This window comes from Dendrobates tinctorius, unplaced genomic scaffold (assembly GCF_039654945.1).
Source record: "Dendrobates tinctorius isolate UK_male_01 unplaced genomic scaffold, ASM3965494v1 ptg000030l, whole genome shotgun sequence".
Classification (NCBI taxonomy): domain Eukaryota; kingdom Metazoa; phylum Chordata; class Amphibia; order Anura; family Dendrobatidae; genus Dendrobates; species Dendrobates tinctorius.
In genome coordinates, this window is record NW_027361698.1 from 13,241,829 (window position 1) to 13,259,585 (window position 17,757).

Sequence of the window (17,757 nt, forward strand, 5' to 3'; positions counted from 1 at the left end):
ATCGCGCGAGAACATACTGGACTGTTTCTCGTCGTCAGCTTCCTGCGGCGCTTCCTGTGGAGAGACGAGCGAGGAGCGTGGAGTCGGGCGGGAGGACGTCAGGATCGCCTAGTGTGACAGGTAAGTAGTGACCCCCGTCCCCAGCGATGTTGCTGGTGAGATCTGCCTGTGTGGCAGCTCACTAGCGACCACTTAGCGATGTACCAGCGATCCTGACCGCGTCATATTGCTGGTCGGGATCGCTGGTACATCGCTAAGTGTGACAGTACCTTAAGACATTCTTATGCAGTGATTAATGATTTATTAAGCTATTACATGTATTAATACAGTAATTATTGCTTTGGATATGTCTGCCATATTATCAATGGAAACATCTATAAAATGCTTCACAAAACTGTGTCATAAGCCTCCGCTTGGGGACCACTGACCAATTTTAATTTAAAAGTACAATACCTAAGAGTGTGGTTACAACTTAAAAGACTACTTACCAGAGCAAATTTTTTGTTGAGAATCATCTGCTCTACAAGTGAAGACTCATTATGGAAAAGATGAGGCTGCATATGGCTCCACATGTGTGGAAACCACCAAAACTCATCTACTGAATTCAACAGGAGATCATCACCTCTATCCTCTTTCTCAGTACCTACAAGAAAAATATAGGAAATTATTTAACGTTGTACTTGTTACCTTTAAGGAACTATAAATGGAAATATTTTTTATCTGCACATCTGCTATCTCATTGTGATGTTATAAAATATTAAGGGATATTTCAATTTTGCATTTAAATTAAAATTACAGTTACATGGAGTATTTCTTTATTTTATGCACTTGTAATCTCTCTTATGCATATGGAAAAATCTTCACATAAATTTAACTTGTGAAATGTTAATTATGCTTTAGTCATTTAATAGTAAATCAATAAAATAAGCCAATTGGGTAAGTTCAAGTTAGGGTATTATCAATGACCATATATGAATGTACACAGTTACTCCATTGTTAATATGGACATACAGTATGTACTTGTATGGCATGCTTATACATGCTTAGAAATATATAACCTTTCAATATATGCATGTACATATGCACAAACATTCAAATAGATACAGTATATACTGTACACACTGTGACACATATACATATGTACATATACATACAGATGGTCAAATAAGTATTTAACATGTCACCAATTTTCTAAGTAATATATTTCTAAAGGAACTTTTGACATGACATTCTCACCAGATGTCGGTAAGGCTAGTTTCACACTTGCTTTTTTTTGCAGCGCGTTTTTCCCGCAAAAAAACGCATTGAAAAAACGCATACAAACGCATACAGATGCTGCGTTTTTTTCAAGCATTTTTATGAGCATGCATGAAAAAAACGCAGCGTTTTTATGCGTTTGTATGCGTTTTTAGTGCGTTTTTACCGCGTTTGCGTTTTTTTCCAACATTAGGTGGCCCCTCACACTAACCCAAACCATGACTTTACTAACCCTAACCCTAACCCTAACCCTGACCCTAACCCTAACCCTGACCCTAACCCTAACCCTAACCCTGACCCTATCCCTAACCCTAACCCTTAACCAAACCATACCCTGATCCTAACCCTAACCCTGACCCTAACCCTAACCCTGACCCTAACCCTAACCCCAACCCTAACCCTGACCCTAACCCTAACCCTAACCCTAACCCTTAACCAAACCATACCCTGATCCTAACCCTAACCCTGACCCTGACCCTAACCCTAACCCTTAACCAAACCATACCCTAACCCTGACCCTGAACCTAACCCTAACCCTAACCCTAACCCTAACCCTGACCCTAACCCTAACCCTAACCCTGACCCTAACCCTAACCCTAACCCTTAACCAAACCATACCCTGATCCTAACCCTAACCCTAACCCTGACCCTAACCCTAACCCTAACCCCAACTCTAACCCTAACCCTGACCCTGACACTAACCCTAACCCTTAACCAAACCATACCCTGATCCTAACCCTAACCCTGACCCTGACCCTAACCCTAACCCTAACCCTAACCATAACCCTAAACCTCCTTAACTAACCCTAACTCTAACCCAAACCCCTAAATTCCATTGTCTAAACTAATGGTAAAAAAAAAACGCATGTGCAAAAAAACGCATACATAAGCATGCCAATGCGCACATATGCTCACCATAGACTTATAATGGGTGTCTTGCTGTAAAAAAACGCATTGCGTGCGCATGCGTTTTTTTGAGGCAAGTCGGACGCCCAAAAATTGCAACAGGATGCATTTTGTGCGCCCAAGCGCATACCGCAAAAAAACGCATGCGCGGAAAAACGCGTACAGACGCATGTGTATGCGCACATAAGCGCATCCCATGCAAAGTATAGGAAAAAAAAACGCATGCGCTATTTAGCGCTAAAATACCGCGAAAACAAACGCAAGTGTGAAACCAGTCTAACAACCCATCCAATTCACACAGGCAAATAAATCATAGATGTCCATAAATTAAGTTATGTGAAATAATGAGAAATAACACAGGGAAAAAGTATTGAACATGCTTACTGAAATTTATTTAATGCTTCATACAAAAGTCTTTGTTGGTGATGACAGGTACAAGATGCCTCCTGTATAGAAAAACTAATCACATGCATTGCTCACTTGTGATTTTGGCCCATTCTTCAAATGCTGAAGGTTCCATGGGCTCCTTCTATGAAAGCCCAGATCATTCTCTAAGTTTTCTATTGGATTTAGTTCAGGTGATTGGCTGGGCCATTCTAGCAGCTTTATTTTATTTCTCTGAAACCACTTGAGAATTTCCTTGGCTGTGTGGTGTGTTTGGGATAATTTTCTTGCTGAAATGTCCATCCTTGTCTCTTCTTCATCATCTTCATAGATGGCAGCAAATTTTTATTAAGAATGTCTCGGTACAATTGTTCATTCATCTTTCTGCTAACTGTATGTAGTTTGGCAGTGTTGTATGAAAAAAACATCTTGATGCTCCTACCTCTAAACATCACTACTGGTATGTTGTTTTAACATTGAGTGTGTTAGGTGTCGGGATTCTCTCGCTGTGCGGGATAGATCCCAAGCCTTATCTGGTTCTGCGGTCCCCCATTCAGGTCCGGCCACTGCGATTGCTGCTCCGCACAGACGTCGGTCCCAGAGCCTTGCTCAGGCTCGTGGTATACATTTTGTTACTGCTGACTCATCAGCCAAGTCTATGAAACCCAGTGTTATGCAGATGCAGCCTTGCACTCTGGAGTCTAAGGCCAGGAATCACCTTACTGAACATGTCCATGATGTGGCATCTTCTCACTGGTGGTAGGATGTTAGCTGCTCTCGTGATGTGACAGCTCCGGATTGGCCTGCATGTGATATCATGGCCGACTGGGTGGCGCATGCGGGGGTGCTAGTATCATTTAGGTTCAGTGGTTGTGAGTGGATACTCTATCACTCTGTCTGAACGCATGTGTATTTTTCTACCTTCAGAGTCTGAGCTTCTTATGGTTTATTCCAATTGGCTTAGCATCTGTCTCATTCATGTGTGCAGTTAGCACAGTTCAGTTATAGAGCAAGCCCAACCTATGTGCTGTACTTCTCTGTGAAGTCAACAGTGCCTTGTACCTAGCGTCATTTGAGTTATTTCTCTTGACTTAGCATCTGTTTTGTTCTAGTGTGCCATTAGCACAGTTCAGTTACAGATCAAGCTCAACCCTTTATGCACTACCTCTCTGTGAAGTTAACATAGCTGGGTATTCTGCGTTCTGTTTATACTGTGGGGAATTAACGCAGTCTGATCAAGGTGAATGCTTGATGCTTCGTTCCGCCAATGTTCACACTAGCACTAGCAGCAGTTATACATATCTGCACGATGGACCCCGGGTCGCGATTGCACTTTATTTTTTATTTTTATGTAGTGCCATCCGCCAACCCTAACAGGGTGTATTATGGCAATATTGGTCTCCTCTGACTAGACTATATTCTCCCAATATTTTACTTCCTTGGCTAAATGCTGTTGATCAAACTTTAAACACAACATTCTTTTTGCTCAGCAATGAGCAATGGAGTCTTGCATGGTGAGCATGCATAAAGGCCATAAAGGTTGAGTGCATTGCTTATTGTTTTCTTTGAAACAATTGTACCTGCTGATTCAGTGTCTTTCTGCAGCTCTCCACAGGTGGTCCTTGGCTCTTGGACAACTCTTCTAATAATTCTGTTGACTTGTTTGTCTGAAATCTTGCAGGTCATGGCTGATTTATGTTGAAAATTCAGAATTATGTCCCCAACAGTGCTCACTGGAACCTTCAGTAATTTAGAAATTATTCTGTCAGTGCCATCAGTATGTCTTGCAACAGTAAGCATTCACTCTACTGAGAGTAAGCAGTAAATTATAGCCTAGAGTGAAAACTGGGCCAGAGATGTGGCATGATGAAGACCTGTAGGACCAGACAGCGGGTGAGGACTGCAGAAAGAAGCCTGAGAGGTGACCAATGAAGTGACTATGTTTTTTATTTTTATCCCCAGCTCTCTACATTTCAGCAACATGGCGGTCACAGTGTTAATAAATTCCACATCTCACATACAGCTATTCACTACTTATATATAATATAAAGTAATCATATATGTCTGAATTTAATTACATTTACACATATATACATATGATAACAAAGATACCTAAATATACACCATAACAGACCTGAGTGAATGGCTCTTTGGCTGTTTCTGTCCAGGCTGTAGAGTGGGTAAGTAAAAGGGCTAGAAATAGTGGTGCACCACACTGTGCAGTCTCCAACCTGCTCAATGTCTGAATTTCAACAATATTCTACGATAGAATCACTGACTGGGTGGATTAGGGAAATGTGGTAGATATAGTATATCTCGACTTCAGCAAACCATTTAATAAAGTATGCCATACTATCCTTATTGAAAAAATTACCAAGTATGGGATTGACAAGGCAATGGTTAGATGGATTCATAACTGGCTCAATGATCATACTCAAAGAATGATAATAAATGGTTGCACATCCAATTGGAAAAGTGATTCAAGTGGGGTGCTACAAGGTTCTTTCCTTGTCCCAGAGTTGTTGAACATTTTTATAAATGATCTAGGTAAAGGAACCAAAGGTAGACTAATCAAATTTGCAGATGATACAAAGCTAGGAGGGATAGCTAACACTAAAGATAGAGAAAAGATTCAGAAGGATCTAGAAAAGCTGGAACAATAGGCAGCGACTAATAGAATGGTATTTAACAGGGAGAAATGCAAGATTCTACATCTGGGCAAGAAAAACAAAAATTCATTTATAGCATGGCAGCAATAGAATTAAGCAAAAGCAAGTGTGAAAAAGACTTAGGTATACTAATATATCACAGACTGCACGTGAGTCAACACTGTGATGCAGCAGAAAAAAGCAAACATAGTTCTAGGATGTATAAAGAGAAGCATAGAGTCTAGATAACGTAAAGTAATTATCCACCTCTACTCCTCCTTGGTCAGGCCTCATCTGGAATACTGTGTCCAGTTCTGGGCACCACATTTTAAAAAAGACAATGAAAAACTGGAGCAAGTTCAGAGAAGAGCTACCAGGATGGTGAGCAGACTGCAAAACATGTCCTACAAGAAATGGATAAAGGGTCTGGGCATGTTTAACTTTCAAAAAGAAGGCTAAGAGGAGCCTTAATAGCTGTCTAGAAATATCTGAAGGGGTGTCACAGTGTAGAAGGATCATCCTTATTCTCATTTGCACATGTAAACACGAGAATCAATGGAATGAAACTGAAAGGGAGAAGATACAAATTAGATATTAGAAAAAAACTGTTTGATAGTGAGGGTGATCAATGAGTGGAACAGGCTGACATGAGAGGTAGTGAGTTTTCCTTCAATGGAAGTCTTCAAACAGAGGCTGGATAGCCATCTGTCTGGGATGGTTTAGTGAATCCTGCATTAAGCAGGGGGTTGGACACGACCCTTGAGGTCCTTTCCAACTCTAACATTCTATGATTCTATATCTATATCATCAAGATGCAGATACAGTTGAATATAAAGATAAGGCCATTAGCTTGTGCAACTGACTCCCAGAGCAACAGGCACAATAACATCCCAAGACTGCAAATACTGAACAAAGTCTCAGTCCACATGCTGCACAGAGCAGAACAACCCTTTAGAGGATTGGGGCAAGGTGAGGATTTTTTTCCATTTGTCAGTATTTACTTGTGAAGGGCTGGAGGGGCATGAACATGTGTGAGAAGCTGTGGATGCCATTATACTGTGTGTGCACTATCATACCTTGTGGGAAGAATGTGGGGGTTCAAACTATGTGCTTCCCTATAAAAACACCCCGTGTGAGGAAGACTGTGGTGCTGTCATACTGTGTGTGGGGCACAATGCCTTGTGTAAGAATTGTGGGTGGCTGTGAGGGCATTATACTATGTGGGGGAAGTGTAGGTTTAATATTGTGTGGGGAGCTGTCGGGGCATCATGCTATGTGTGGGGCTGTGTGGGCATCACACTGTGAGTGGGGTAGACTGTGGGAAATCATACTGGGTATGTGTGGGGGGATAGTGTTGGCATAATACTATGTTTAGAGAATGTGGGAGCATAATATTTTGTGTGTGGGGTGGGTTGTTGAAGCAATTATATTGTCCACGGAGGGGACATTATACTGTGTTTTGGGGATCAGTGAGATAATATACTGTGTGGAGATGCAGTGAGGGCATTATATTGTGTGTGTGTGAGTGAGCCATTGTATCATTGTAACAATGTGAGGAGCAAATGGGCATCATTGTACATGAGGCTTACAGGGCATCATCTTGTGTGGGTGGGTTTGTGGGGGTGTCATACAGTGTAGGGGGAGCATTTGATAGCAATATAATAATGTGTGAACTGCAGGATAAATACAGTGGGAAAAAAGTATTTCATACACTGCCAATTTTGCAAATTTTCTCACCTAAAAAGAATGGAGATCCCACCTACAAAGAATGGAGATGTCTGTAATTTTTTATTGTAGGTATACTTCAACTGTGAGACACAGAATCTGAGAAATTCTGAGAAATGTCAGGAATCAGCTGAGAACCCCACAATAGGACCTGGTATCAACCCCACTCACTGTGTTTGGAGGAAGAAGAGTGATCAGTACAACCACAAGAACAACATCCCAACCATGATGCATGTTGGGGGAAAAAAGTCATACATTCAGAGTGCTTTCCTCCAAAAGGGACAGGATGACTGCATTGTATTGAAGGGAAGATGTATGGGGTCATGTATCGAGAGATTTTGGCCAATAACCTCCTTCCCTCAGCAAGAGCATCAAAAATGGATCATGGCTTCAAGTGTGACAATAACGGGAAACACAGTGAGGGCAACTAAGGAGCAGCTCCATAAGAAGCATTTCAAGGTCCTAGAGTGGCTTAGCCAGTCTCCAGACCTAAATACAATGGAAAATCTTGGGAGGGAGCTGTTTTTGTTGCCCAGCATCAAGGTCCCTGTCATTGTTGCCCAGCGTCAGACTCGAAATCTGAAAGATCTGTAGAGGTTCTGTATGGAGGTATGGGCCAAAATCTTTGCTGCAGCATGTGCAAACTTGGTCAAGATCTACATGAAACGTCTGCCCTCTGTAATTGCAAACAAAGGCTTCTGTAACAAATATTAAGTTTGGTTTTTCTATTGCATCAAACACTTATTTAATGCAATAAAATGATAATTAATTTTGAAAAACTCATAGAATCTGATTTTTTTGGATTTTTTTAAGATTCTGTCTCTCACAGTTGTAACTACAATAAAAATTACAGACCTCTCCATTCTTTTTAGGTGGGAAAACATGCAAAATCTGCAGTGTATCAATTACTTATTTTCCCCACTGTATCTGTATGTCTCTGCTTCTTGGGAAATGTATTCTAGATGAATAACGGAAGAGCTGGCAGGAAGTTTATGATGAAAACAATAACAAACCACAAAGATGGTTGTAAGGACTGAAGTGGAATTAAAAATGAAAATTAACAGGTTTGGGAGCTCATTGCAGGGGGAGCCAGATAATTTTTACTTTTTTTCTTTATTTTTTGTACTAGTAAAAACCCTTTGATAAATGTTACATATTTTCAGAGTTTAATTTATTGTTGAATTCTGGCTTTGTCTGCAGCCCTGTGGACAGTGGCAGAAAAACATTGTGACAGCATAAAAACTTGTGCTAAAGCTCCGCTAGGCTACATCTGTAAAATAATTGCCACATTGTGACTTACCTGTGTGGTAGAACTTTCCAGAAAATCCCAGGTTAAATGTAAAATTAGTTACTTTTGTTCTAAGCAACCTCTGAGTTTCCAGAAGAGCCTGCAAAATAGACAATTTAATTATCAGAAAATCTCAGATTTTGCCTTAAAGAATCATTTCAGTAATTTTTTTAAATCTCTATCTGTTAGCTATCATAAAATATACAGTAAGTACAGTGCATGTATTAAAATACTTATTGGCTGCTGTCTTCTGCATTTCCATTGCTTCTCCAGTCTCTCTCCTTCACCATGTGACTGCAACTCTTCCTTGCAGACTTACACAGTGGACAGTTAGTCCCTTTCTTAATGTAAATCTTTGGTGCCTCGTTCTGAGTCTCATAGACTTACAATGAGAAAGATACTTCTGTTCATGATGAAGTAGAGAGCAGCACTGGGAACAGCAGAAGATGGAGACTGGTAAGTATTTTAATGCTTACCTAGAACCTACATTACTGATAGTTAACAGATAATGAAATAAAATAAACCACTAGAATGGCACTTTAACAAAACTCACATGTAAAGCGTCATGGAATAAATGGCACTATAAAAATGTATAATAATTATAAAATTGTCAGACACAAATGCATAACTATAATTAAAGTAAAGGCTTTGTCCTCAAGAAGTCTTCAGAGACTTTAAAATCTAGCACATACCTTTTTTGACATGACATGTTTGTGTCTACCAAGAACATAAAATATCAAACTCTCTGTAGGTGTATTGGTTATTTATTTCTTGACAGAATTTATGAAATAGTAATAATGATAAAAATTTAGTTCTGCTTTTTGGAAAGTGAAGAAGAAATGGATTTTTAACCCCTTTCTAACATCCGACGTACTATCCCATCCACGGTACCCTGATCCGTATGACCGGGGACAGGATAGTACATCACCGCGATCAGCGGTGCTCACGGGGGGAGAGCCACTGATCGCGGCCGGGTGTCAGCTGATTATCACAGCTGACACCAAGCTCTATGTGCCAGGGGCGGTCTTGGACTGCCCCCGGCACATTAACCCCTGGCACACTGTGATCAAACATGATTGCAGTGTACCGGGGGCACAGGGAAGAATCACAGGGAGGGGGCTCCCTGCGTGCTTCTCTGAGACCCTCAGAGCAGCGCGATGTGCTCTCGCTGCTCTGAGGGTCTCCTCCCTGCAGGCCCCCAGACCCAATATGGCTGCGGGGGCCTTCGGGGTCCTGCAGGGAGGCGGCTTTCTCAGTACCTGCTGAGATCAGGCGCTGAGAAAGCCTCAGCAGTGCCTGTCAGATTGCTGATCTGACACTTTATTATATTGTCCCACACTGGGACAATATAATAAAGTAAAAAAATAAAAAGTGTAAAAAAAATTTCTAAAAAATTCCTAAATAAATAAAAGAAAAAAAAATATTCCCTAATAAATTCTTTTTTTTTGAAAATTAAAAAAAATCAATAAAAGTACACATATTTAGTATCGCCGCATCCATAACGACCTGCCCTATAAAACTGTCCCACTAGTTAACTCCTTTAGTGAATCCCTAAAAAAAAAAGCAAAAAAATGCTTTCTCATCATACCGCCTAACAAAAAGTGCAATAACGTGCAATCAAAAAGACGTATATAAATAACCATAGTGCTGCTGAAAACGATATGTTGTCACGCAAAAAAGCAAGCCAACATACAGCATCATTAGCGAAAAAATAAAAAAGTTATAGCTCGCAGAATAAAGTGATGCAAAAATAATTATTTTTTATATAAAATTATTTTTATTGTATAAAAGCGCCAAAGCATAAAAAAAGATATAAATGAGGTATCGCTGCAATCATACTGACCCGAAGAATAAAACTTCTTTATCAATTTTACCACACGCAGAATGGTGTAAACGCCCTCCAAAAGAAATTCATGAAATTCTGGTTTTGTTAATTCTGTGCCCTAAAAATCGGAATAAAAAGTGATCAAAAAATGTCATGTGCCGGAAAATGGAACCAATAAAAACGTCAACTCGTCCCACAAAAAAATACGACCTCACATGACTCTGTGGGTCAAAATACGTAAAAATTATAGCTCTCAAAATGTGGTGGTGCAAAAACTATTTTTACAATAAAAAGCGTCTTTTAGCGTGTGACAGCTGCCAAACATAAAAACCAGCTATGAATAGTAAATCAAACCCCCCGTTATCACCCCCTTAGTTAGGGAAAAATAATAAAATTAAAAAATGTATTTTTCCATTTTCTCATTAGGGTTAGGGCTTTGCCTAGCGTTAGGGCTGAGATTAGGGTTAGGGGTGTATTGGGGTTAGGGTTGAAGTTAGAATTGGGGGTTTCCACTGTTTAGGCACAGCAGGGGCTCTCCAAATGCAACATGGCGTCTAATCTCAATTCCGGCCAATTCTGCGTTGAAAAAGTCAAACGGTGCTCCTTCCCTTCTAAGCTCTGCCATGTACCCAAACAGTGGTTTAACCTCACATATGGGGTATCAGCCTACTCAGGACATATTGCACAACTTTTGGGGCACAATTTCTCCTGTTACCCTTAAGAAAATAATAAATTGGGGCAAAAGTATCATTTTTGTGGAAAAAAATGATTTTTTTAATTTTTATGGCACTACGTTATAAACTTCTGTGAAGCACTTTGGGGTTCAAAGTGCTCACCACACATCTAGATAAGTTCTTTGGGGGATCTAGTTTCCAAAATGGGGTCACTTGTGAGGTGTTTACATTGTTCAGGCACATCAGGGGCTCTCCAAACACGACATGGTGCCCGATCTCAATTCCAGCCAATTTTGCGTCAAACGGTGCCCCTTCCCTTCCGAGCTCTGCCATGCGCTCAAACAATGGTTTACCCCCACATATGGGGTATCAGCGTACTCATGACAAATTTCACAATAACTTTTGGGGTCCTGTTTCCCTTGGGAAAATAACAATTGGGGGTGAAAAAGATCATTATTTTGGAAAAAATATGATTTTTTAATTTTACGGCTGTATGTTATAAACTTATGTGAAGCCCATGGGGGTTTAAATTTCTCACCACACATCTAGATAAGTTCCTTGGGGGGTCTAGTTTCCAAAATATTGTCATTTGTGGGGGATTTACACTGTTTAGGCACATCAGGGGCCCTCCAAATGCGATATGGCTCAAGCCAATTCTGTGTTGAAAAAGTCAAACGGCGCTCATTCCTTTCCGATCTCTGCCATGAGCCCAAACAGTGGTTTACCCCAACATATCGGGTATTGGCGTACTCAGGACAAATTGCACAATAACTTTTGCGGTCCTGTTTTCCTTGGGAAAATAAAAATTGGGGATGAAAAGATCATTTTTGTTGAAAATATATGATTTCTTAATTGTACGGCTGTATGTTATAAACTTCTGTGAAGCCCTTTGGGTTCAAAGTTCTCACCACATACCTAGATAAGTTCCCTGGGGGCCTAGTTTCTAAAACTGGGTCACTTGTGGGGGGTTTCCAGTGTTTTTGCACATCAGGGGCTCTCCAAATGTGACATGGCATCCGATCTGAATTCCAGCCAGTTTTGCATTGAAAAAAATCAAACGGCGCTCCTTCCCTTTTGAGCTCTGTCATGCGCCAAAACAGTGATTCCCCCCACATATCAGGTATCAGCATACTCAGGACAAATTGCACAATAAATTTTGCAGTCCAATTTCTCCTGTTACCCTTGGTAAAATCAAAAAAATTGGACCTGAAGTAATTTTTTTTGTGAATAAAAGTTAAATGTTCATTTTTTTAGACATTCAAAAAATTCCTGTGAAGCACCTGAAGCATTAATGAACTTCTTGAATGTGGTTTTGAGTACCATCAGGGGTGCAGTTTTTAGAATGGTATCACTTTTAGGTATTTTCTATGATATAAACCCCTCAAAGTGACTTCAAATGTGATGTGGTCCCTAAAAAAAATGGTGTTGTAAAAATGAGAACTTGCTGGTCAACTTTTAACCCTTATAACTTCCTAACAAAAAAAAAATTTGGTTCCAAATTTGTTCTTATGTAAAGTAAACATGTGGGAATTGTTACTTATTAAGATCTTCGTGTGCCATATGTCTGTGATTTAAGGGCATAAAAATTCAAATTTGGAAAATTGTGAAATTTTCAAAATTTTTGCCAAATGTACATTTTTTTCCCAAACAGAAGTTATATGAATGAAAATTTGCCACTAACATGAAGTAAAATATGTTATGAGAAAAACAATGTCAGAATCACTGGGATCCATGGAAGCGTTCCGGAGTTATTACCTCATAAAGGGACAGTGGTCAGAATTGTAAAAATTGGCCCAGTCATTAACATGCAAACCACCCTTGGGGTAAAGGGGTTAAAGCCATCAAAAATTATATTGTTTTTGTTTTGTTTTATTTTTTTTATTTGTCCTGTGCAAAATATGGTTCGCAGCATCAAAACAGTATACTTGTAGAATTGACTAGACAAGGAGAACTGTACTGTTTATTTGCTGTAGCGGTAACGGAGTCTGCAAAATCCAGTATAAAATTTGATGAACAGGCAAGGAAATATGCGGCTGTCTAAGGCAAGCACTGGCAGCAACAGAAAAGTATAGCTGCAGAACACATTGAACTGGTAGGACATGTATGACTGTCAGTCAATAGCAACAATGGCAGTGGCAGTAGCAACAAAAGTAGCAGCAGCAGTTGCTGTACAGTATGGAATATGAAGGGATAAGCAAAGGGATGTCTGCCTGTGTAAGGCTAGCACAGGCAGTGCAGGCAGCAGAGGCATTAACACAGTATAGATACAACATTATGGACAGCCGGGGATTATGGTGAGGAGGGTGATAGCTGCAGAACAGTGTAGAAAATAATGGACAGGAAGATATTATTGACGATTTAATCATTGTCATCTCCGTTAGGTGAATGAAAATCGCCTTGAATTACTGTCTGATTCATCTTGTCAAATGTAAGGTTTTCCACAATTGTCAAGGACAATTTTGTGAAATCACAGGCTCGACAAGACAATATCCCCATATAAAACTGGGTCAGTTTTCACACTGGTACAAGCTACTGATGCAATTGTCCATAGGGTCAGGGCTCAGGCTATCTGCTATAGAAAGGACACAGTGCCTGGACAATTGAAAATAGTTGTTCTGGCACTACATCTCCATTTGCTGATATGAAAAATTATCTGGTCCATTATGTCATATATACTGTAATCACTGCTCTCTATGATTCCCATGAGTTACTTTGCCAAAACATAGTGAAGATAAAATGTTCTGGGAATTGTTGCACACTGCAATGCCCAGTTGCAATTGATAGAGAGCCACACAGCTTGAGATTTGCTGCTTGATGCAGAGAAGCAATTCTTCCTCTATATGACTCTTGTCACCCATGCACATAAAAGCCAATAAAACAAGTCAGTCATATGTTTGTATACATGCAACATATAGAAGCATGTTCACAGTGTGGGCATTCAACAGACAAAACCTAAGATAGAAATCTTAGTTTTTGACCATGCACATAAGCTGTAAAGTAGTTTGGCAGTGCTTAGGCAGATTAGCACAAAAAGAGTAGATTATTATTATTATTATTTATTGTTATAGCGCCATTTATTCCATGGTGCTTTACATGTAAGGAGGAGTATACATAAAAACAAGTACAATAATCTTAAACAATACAAGTCATAACTGGTACAGGAGGAGAGAGGACCCTGCCCGCGAGGGCTCACAATCTTCAAGGGATTTGGTCGCTCGGTGGTTACTGCAGGTTGTAGGCTTGTCGGAAGGGGAGGGTCTTCAGGCTCCTTTTGAAGGTTTCGATGGTAGGTGAGAGTCTGATATGTTGTGGTAGAGAGTTCCAGAGTAGGGGTGATGCGCGAGAGAAATCTTGTATGCGATTGTGGGAAGAGGAGATAAGAGGGGAGTAGAGAAGGAGATCTTGTGAGGATCGGAGGTTGCGTGCGGGAAAGTACCGGGAGACGAGGTCACAGATGTTTGGAGGAGACAGGTTGTGGATGGCTTTGTATGTCATGGTTAGGGTTTTGTAATGGAGTCTCTGGGCAATTGGGAGCCAGTGAAGGGATTGACAGAGGGGAGAAGCTGGGGAATAGCGGGGGGACAGGTGGATTAGTCGGGCAGCAGAGTTTAAAATAGATTGGAGGGGTGCGAGAGTGTTTGAGGGGAGGCCACAGAGCATGAGGTTGCAGTAGTCAAGGCGAGAGATGATGAGGGCATGGACTAGGGTTTTTGCAGATTCTTGGGTGAGGAATGAACGGATTCGTGAAATATTTTTGAGTTGAAGTCAGCAGGAAGTGGAAAGGGCTTGGATATGTGGTTTGAAGGAGAGATCAGCGTCAAGGATTAGATGGTTAGTAGTGGACCATGAAATAAATACCAAAGTTCAGGGAATGGCCTTTATTCTCCACTGTGTGGGAGCACGTATTGCGCACCCATTGAGAAACAATAGTGGCTGGGCATCTTCCAGTGAGGCTGAATGCACACATTATTTTTCAAATGACAATGGTATCTATTAAGTCATATGGCAGTAACTGCACAAGCAATTTGCTATATGGCTTTTGCTGCCTACGCTCATAAGCTGTAAAACAGCTTGGTAGTGCTCAAACTGAAAAGAAAGATAGAAGGGTGTATGAGGAGGTGGATAAACACTGCCTAGCATAGAATCAGACCTAGCACCAAACTATGAAGGCTTTAAGTGGTTGCTGTGTTGAATCACTGCGACTTAAAACATTGAACCAGTAGGATATGAAGGACAAGTATTGCCCCTGTCCATACTTGTTGCTCCACATGTGGATGGTGCAGTGCAATTTTGAGCTTAATGACAAGATTAGAGAATTTGTTAGTCAACGGGAGGATGCAGCCTCTACATGTTCTAGAAAATATATGAAGTTATTATCCAAGTATAATGAAAAACAACTTAAAGAATTGGATGTTGAAATTGGATCAATACCGGATGAGATTAATAAAGGTCTCACTAGTGAGATGGTGACTAAAGTTAAAATGGTGGTGGCTGTATCTTTAAAAAAATGGGAAACAGAGATTGTTCAGAGGAAAAGTAAAAAATATCAATGTGATTTGGTTGATCGACAACAAGATCGGGTTTATAGATGGAGAGTTCGCCAAACTAATAACAACAGAAATTCCATAAGAGGAAGATCCACCTCTGTGTCATCGGTCTCATCCATGGAGGAGTCCAGCAATTGTCCGGATGGTGTAAGATCTCTTTGGGAGAGGAGGGATCATGTGAGAGATGGACGGTGGAAAAATGGCAAATCTAACAAAAGGAAAATAGCTATTTCACCCAAAGGAGATAAAAAGGCTTGCACAAATACGCTGGAGGTAATTAACCTCTCCTCACATGATCTCTCTGATCTACATAAAAATGTGTTGCAACTTGGTTTGTCTTTCTCTCCAGTAAGTATCTTTGACTATTTTACAGCGATAAAAGACCTCCACCTTTTCTCCCGAAAGATCTTCCTTAGAAGATTACATTCATGGCCCTTACCAGATCAAGGATTTTCAGTTACAGAAGCTGAGGCTTTACGGACTCTGGAATAGTTGGAGAGTGAATCTAATAAAGATTCGGTAAGTGTATCATTGCCTCCTATAGCAGCCAGATGTACCACATTCCCCCCATTGTCACTGTGTCCGCAAGTGGAGATTTTCACAAGATTGGTAACAGAAGATCTTAAAACAATCAATAATTACAAAAAAAGTGATAATTTAACCCCGCAACAAAGACAAGCTCTAGATGAAATCAAGGGCTGGAAGGACATAGGGATAAAACCTGCAGACAAGGGGGGAAACGTGGTGCTCTGGCCTGTAGATAGATATGAGAAGGAGACTTTGAGACAACTCAAAAATAAGGAAACTTATTCCCAGTTGACAAATAGTCCTCTCAATGTCTTTCAGAGTCAATTACACAATATCCTTGAAATGGCATATGAAAGGGGAATTATAACAAAAAAGTGTTAAATGGTCTTTTGGTTCATACTCCAGCTATCCCTACCTTTTACCTTCTCCCCAATGTCCACAAGGATCCTGTCTCGTCCTATTGTGTCTGGCATGGGGGCTATGTGACCCGGCCTGTAAATTTATTGAGTATTATCTACATCCACAGGTCGAGACACTGCCCTCCTATGTCAGGGACACAAATGATATTCTAAGGAGACTGGATGGTCTGTTTGTGGATGCGGATATGACCTTGGTGACAGCCGATGTAGAATCGTTGTATACCAGTATTCGCCATGAGGATGGATTGAGGGCATCCAGATTTTTCCTTGAAACAAGCAATCTGGATCCAGACATGCATGAGCTGGTGTTGGAGTTGTTGGAGTTCATCCTTACCCACAATTTCTTTACTTTTAAGGATAGATACTTTTTACAGAGGCAGGGCACTACAATGGGGGTGGCGTGTGCGCCTTCTTATGCAAATCTATATTTGGGATATTGGGAACGAGAGGTGATTTCGGATGGCTCACACGCTGCCCCCAAAATTGTAGGATGGTTTAGGTATATCGATGACATCCTTTTCATCTGGCAGGGCCCTGTCTCTGAGTTACATGATTTTGTGGGGGGCTGAACCGAAACGACTCCAACATCCATCTCACGTATGCTTTTCACCATCGCCAGATTACATTTCTTGATGTAATGTTGAAAGTACAGGATGATGGGTACATTCATACGGATCTATATAGAAAGGAGACCTCTGTGAATGCCCTCTTACATGCATCCTCGTCGCACCCGCATTCCACGATCAGATCAATACCAGTCAGACAATTTCTTTGTGCAGGAGGATATGTACTACCGAGGATTTGTTTGAGGCACAAGCTGTGGACCTTGGGGAGAGATTCTTACAAAGAGGTTATAGCAGGAGATGTATAAGGAGGGGATAATAGTGAGCGAAAAGGGCCTCTAGGACAGATCTTTTGGCAAATAGGTCGAGAGCACCTAAAAGTAAAACTGATGGAGAGGTAAGATACATATCAACTTTTAACCACAGGTGGGACATGTTGAGATCAATCCTGAATAGACATTGGGTGGTCCTAAAAACAGATCCTATTCTACGTGAATGTCTTCCTGAGCACCCTCTTATGACTGCACGGAGGTGCAATACCCTAAGAGACATGTTGGTTCAAAGTCATTATGTCTGTAAAAAAACAGACCCTTTTCAAGCAGGCACACCCAGGAATGGATTTTTTCCATGTGGGGGATGTCTGGCATGTAAAAATCTGAGGAGATCTGTGTCTTTCACGTCATCTGATGGCCATCGTGAATTTAAAAACAAGGAATATATTACCTGCAGTACCACATATGTGGTATATTATGCAGTATGCCCATGTGGATTAATATACACTCACTGGCCACTTTATTAGGTACACCTGTCCAACTGTGTGTTAAGACTTAATTTCTAATCAGCCAATCACATGGCGGCAACTCAGTGCATTTAGGCATGTAGACATGGTCAAGACAATCTCCTGCAGTTCAAACCGAGCATCAGTATGGGGAAGAAAGGTGATTTGAGTGCCTTTGAACGTGGCATGATTGTTGGTGCCAGAAGGGCTGGTCT

General features: G+C 40.7%; 1 protein-coding gene across 2 annotated transcripts in view; it reads right to left on the bottom strand.

Annotated features, from left to right (window-relative positions):
• The window catches only part of LOC141086129 (bifunctional heparan sulfate N-deacetylase/N-sulfotransferase 3-like), a 682,308-nt gene that overhangs the window by 403,343 nt on the left and 261,208 nt on the right, over positions 1–17,757 (bottom strand). For both annotated transcript variants that reach the window (XM_073571870.1, XM_073571869.1), the window contains exons 3-4: positions 8,221–8,308; positions 489–643 (exon numbers count right to left, since the gene is read on the bottom strand). In XM_073571870.1, coding sequence (XP_073427971.1) covers positions 489–643; positions 8,221–8,308 — 243 coding nt within the window. The remainder of the gene's footprint in view (positions 1–488; positions 644–8,220; positions 8,309–17,757) is intronic.